At 63.5% G+C, this 1,524-nt stretch overlaps 1 protein-coding gene across 1 annotated transcript in view; it reads left to right on the forward strand.

Moving 5' to 3' along the window:
* Positions 1-259: 259 nt before the first annotated feature.
* Positions 260-1,524, forward strand: part of LOC104127036 (RUN domain-containing protein 3A) — a gene marked incomplete at its 5' end in the record, with an annotated part of 3,791 nt that continues 2,526 nt past the window's right edge. Inside the window, 3 exons of the mRNA XM_035895165.1 lie at positions 260-536; positions 738-871; positions 1,444-1,518. Coding sequence (XP_035751058.1) covers positions 260-536; positions 738-871; positions 1,444-1,518 — 486 coding nt within the window. The remainder of the gene's footprint in view (positions 537-737; positions 872-1,443; positions 1,519-1,524) is intronic.

Here is a 1,524-nt window from a genome sequence, read left to right on the forward strand (position 1 = left end):
GACCCACGGATGGGGTGATCCCCCCCCCCCAAACACCTGCCCCGGCCCCTGCTGTCCTGCCAGCCTTAGCGGGTTTCACGCCTTCGGCATCTCTCTCCACCAAGCACGAGTGGCCGGGCGGAAGGGGAAGCCATCACCACCCGCGCACGGCCAGGGAGGAAGGGGGCCTTTGTTCGCCCTTCCTGGCTGTGCGCACAGTGGGGGAGCGGCAGCCGCCCCAGCGGGGTCTCTGGGGACACAGGGACACGGGGGTCAGTGAGCCACAGCCCACGGCTCAGCCCGCCGCCCTCTTCCCGCTGCTGGGCTTGAAAGCCAACATCTGCAAAAGCACTTTGCTCTGTTGCTAAAACCTAATGGGCGCTGGGTGCAGGGTGCTGGGTGCCCATCCCCTCCTACTCATGACACCTGTCCCCTGGCCAGGTTCTCGGTGAAGACCCTGCTGGAGAAATACACAGCGGAGCCCATCGATGACTCCTCCGAGGAGTTCGTTAACTTTGCTGCCATCCTTGAGCAGATTCTCAGCCACCGCTTTAAAGGTAACAGTGGCCTGCAGGGACAGGTGCCCATGCAGCCCCTGGCATGTCCCTGTCCCCATCTCTGTGTGCATGGTGGATGGGGATGCATGCACGCACATGCTGGCACCAGGGAGCATGTCCAGGCTCCGGCTGGGGGCTTTCCGCGCTGGTGGGGTTTGCTGGCACAGGCAGCCCCTGACTGTAGCCCCTTGGACCCTGCAGGCCCCGTCAGCTGGTTCAGCTCGGATGGACAGCGCGGGTTTTGGGACTACATCCGCCTGGCCTGCAGCAAGGTCCCCAACAACTGCGTCAGCAGCATCGAGAACATGGAGAACATCAGCACCTCCAGGGCCAAGGTCAGGAAGGTGCCAGCCCCAGCCCTGTCCTGGTCTCTATCCCTGACCCCATCCCCATTCCTATTCCTGTCCCTGGCACATGGACCCATTGCTATCCCCATCTCATCTCCATCCTATCTCCATCCTCGTCCTATCTCCATCCCATCCTCATCCCATCCTCATCCCATCCCATCCCATCCCATCTCATCCCCATCTCCATCACATCTCTGTCCCCATCCCTATCCCCATCTCCTTCTTCCCCATCCCATCCCATCCCATCCCCTCCCCTCCCCATCTCCATCCCCATCCTTGTTCCCATCCCCTCTCTGCCCCCATCCCCATGCCCTCCACCCTGCCCTCCTGCAGCCCCATCTCACCCCGTAGGACCCCACGGGGGCAAAACAGGAGCTGTGGGTCCCCACGGGGGGATAACGGGGCTGAAAGCAGCTCCCAGGTGGGGACCAGCTGCCTGCTGGTGCCCGGAGCCTGGGGGCAGGTGGGAGCATGGTGGGTGGCAGCTGAGGGTGGCACCTGATGAGCAGCCGATGGTGGCACCCATCCTCAGGGCTGCCCCACGGGGCGGTGCCTTGCAGGGCCGGGCCTGGATCCGTGTGGCACTGATGGAGAAGCGCATGTCTGAGTACATATCCACAGCCCTGCGGGACACACGGACC

Source organism: Egretta garzetta, unplaced genomic scaffold, assembly GCF_000687185.1.
Source record: "Egretta garzetta isolate BGI_Z169 unplaced genomic scaffold, ASM68718v1 scaffold385, whole genome shotgun sequence".
NCBI classification, from domain to species: Eukaryota; Metazoa; Chordata; class Aves; order Pelecaniformes; family Ardeidae; genus Egretta; species Egretta garzetta.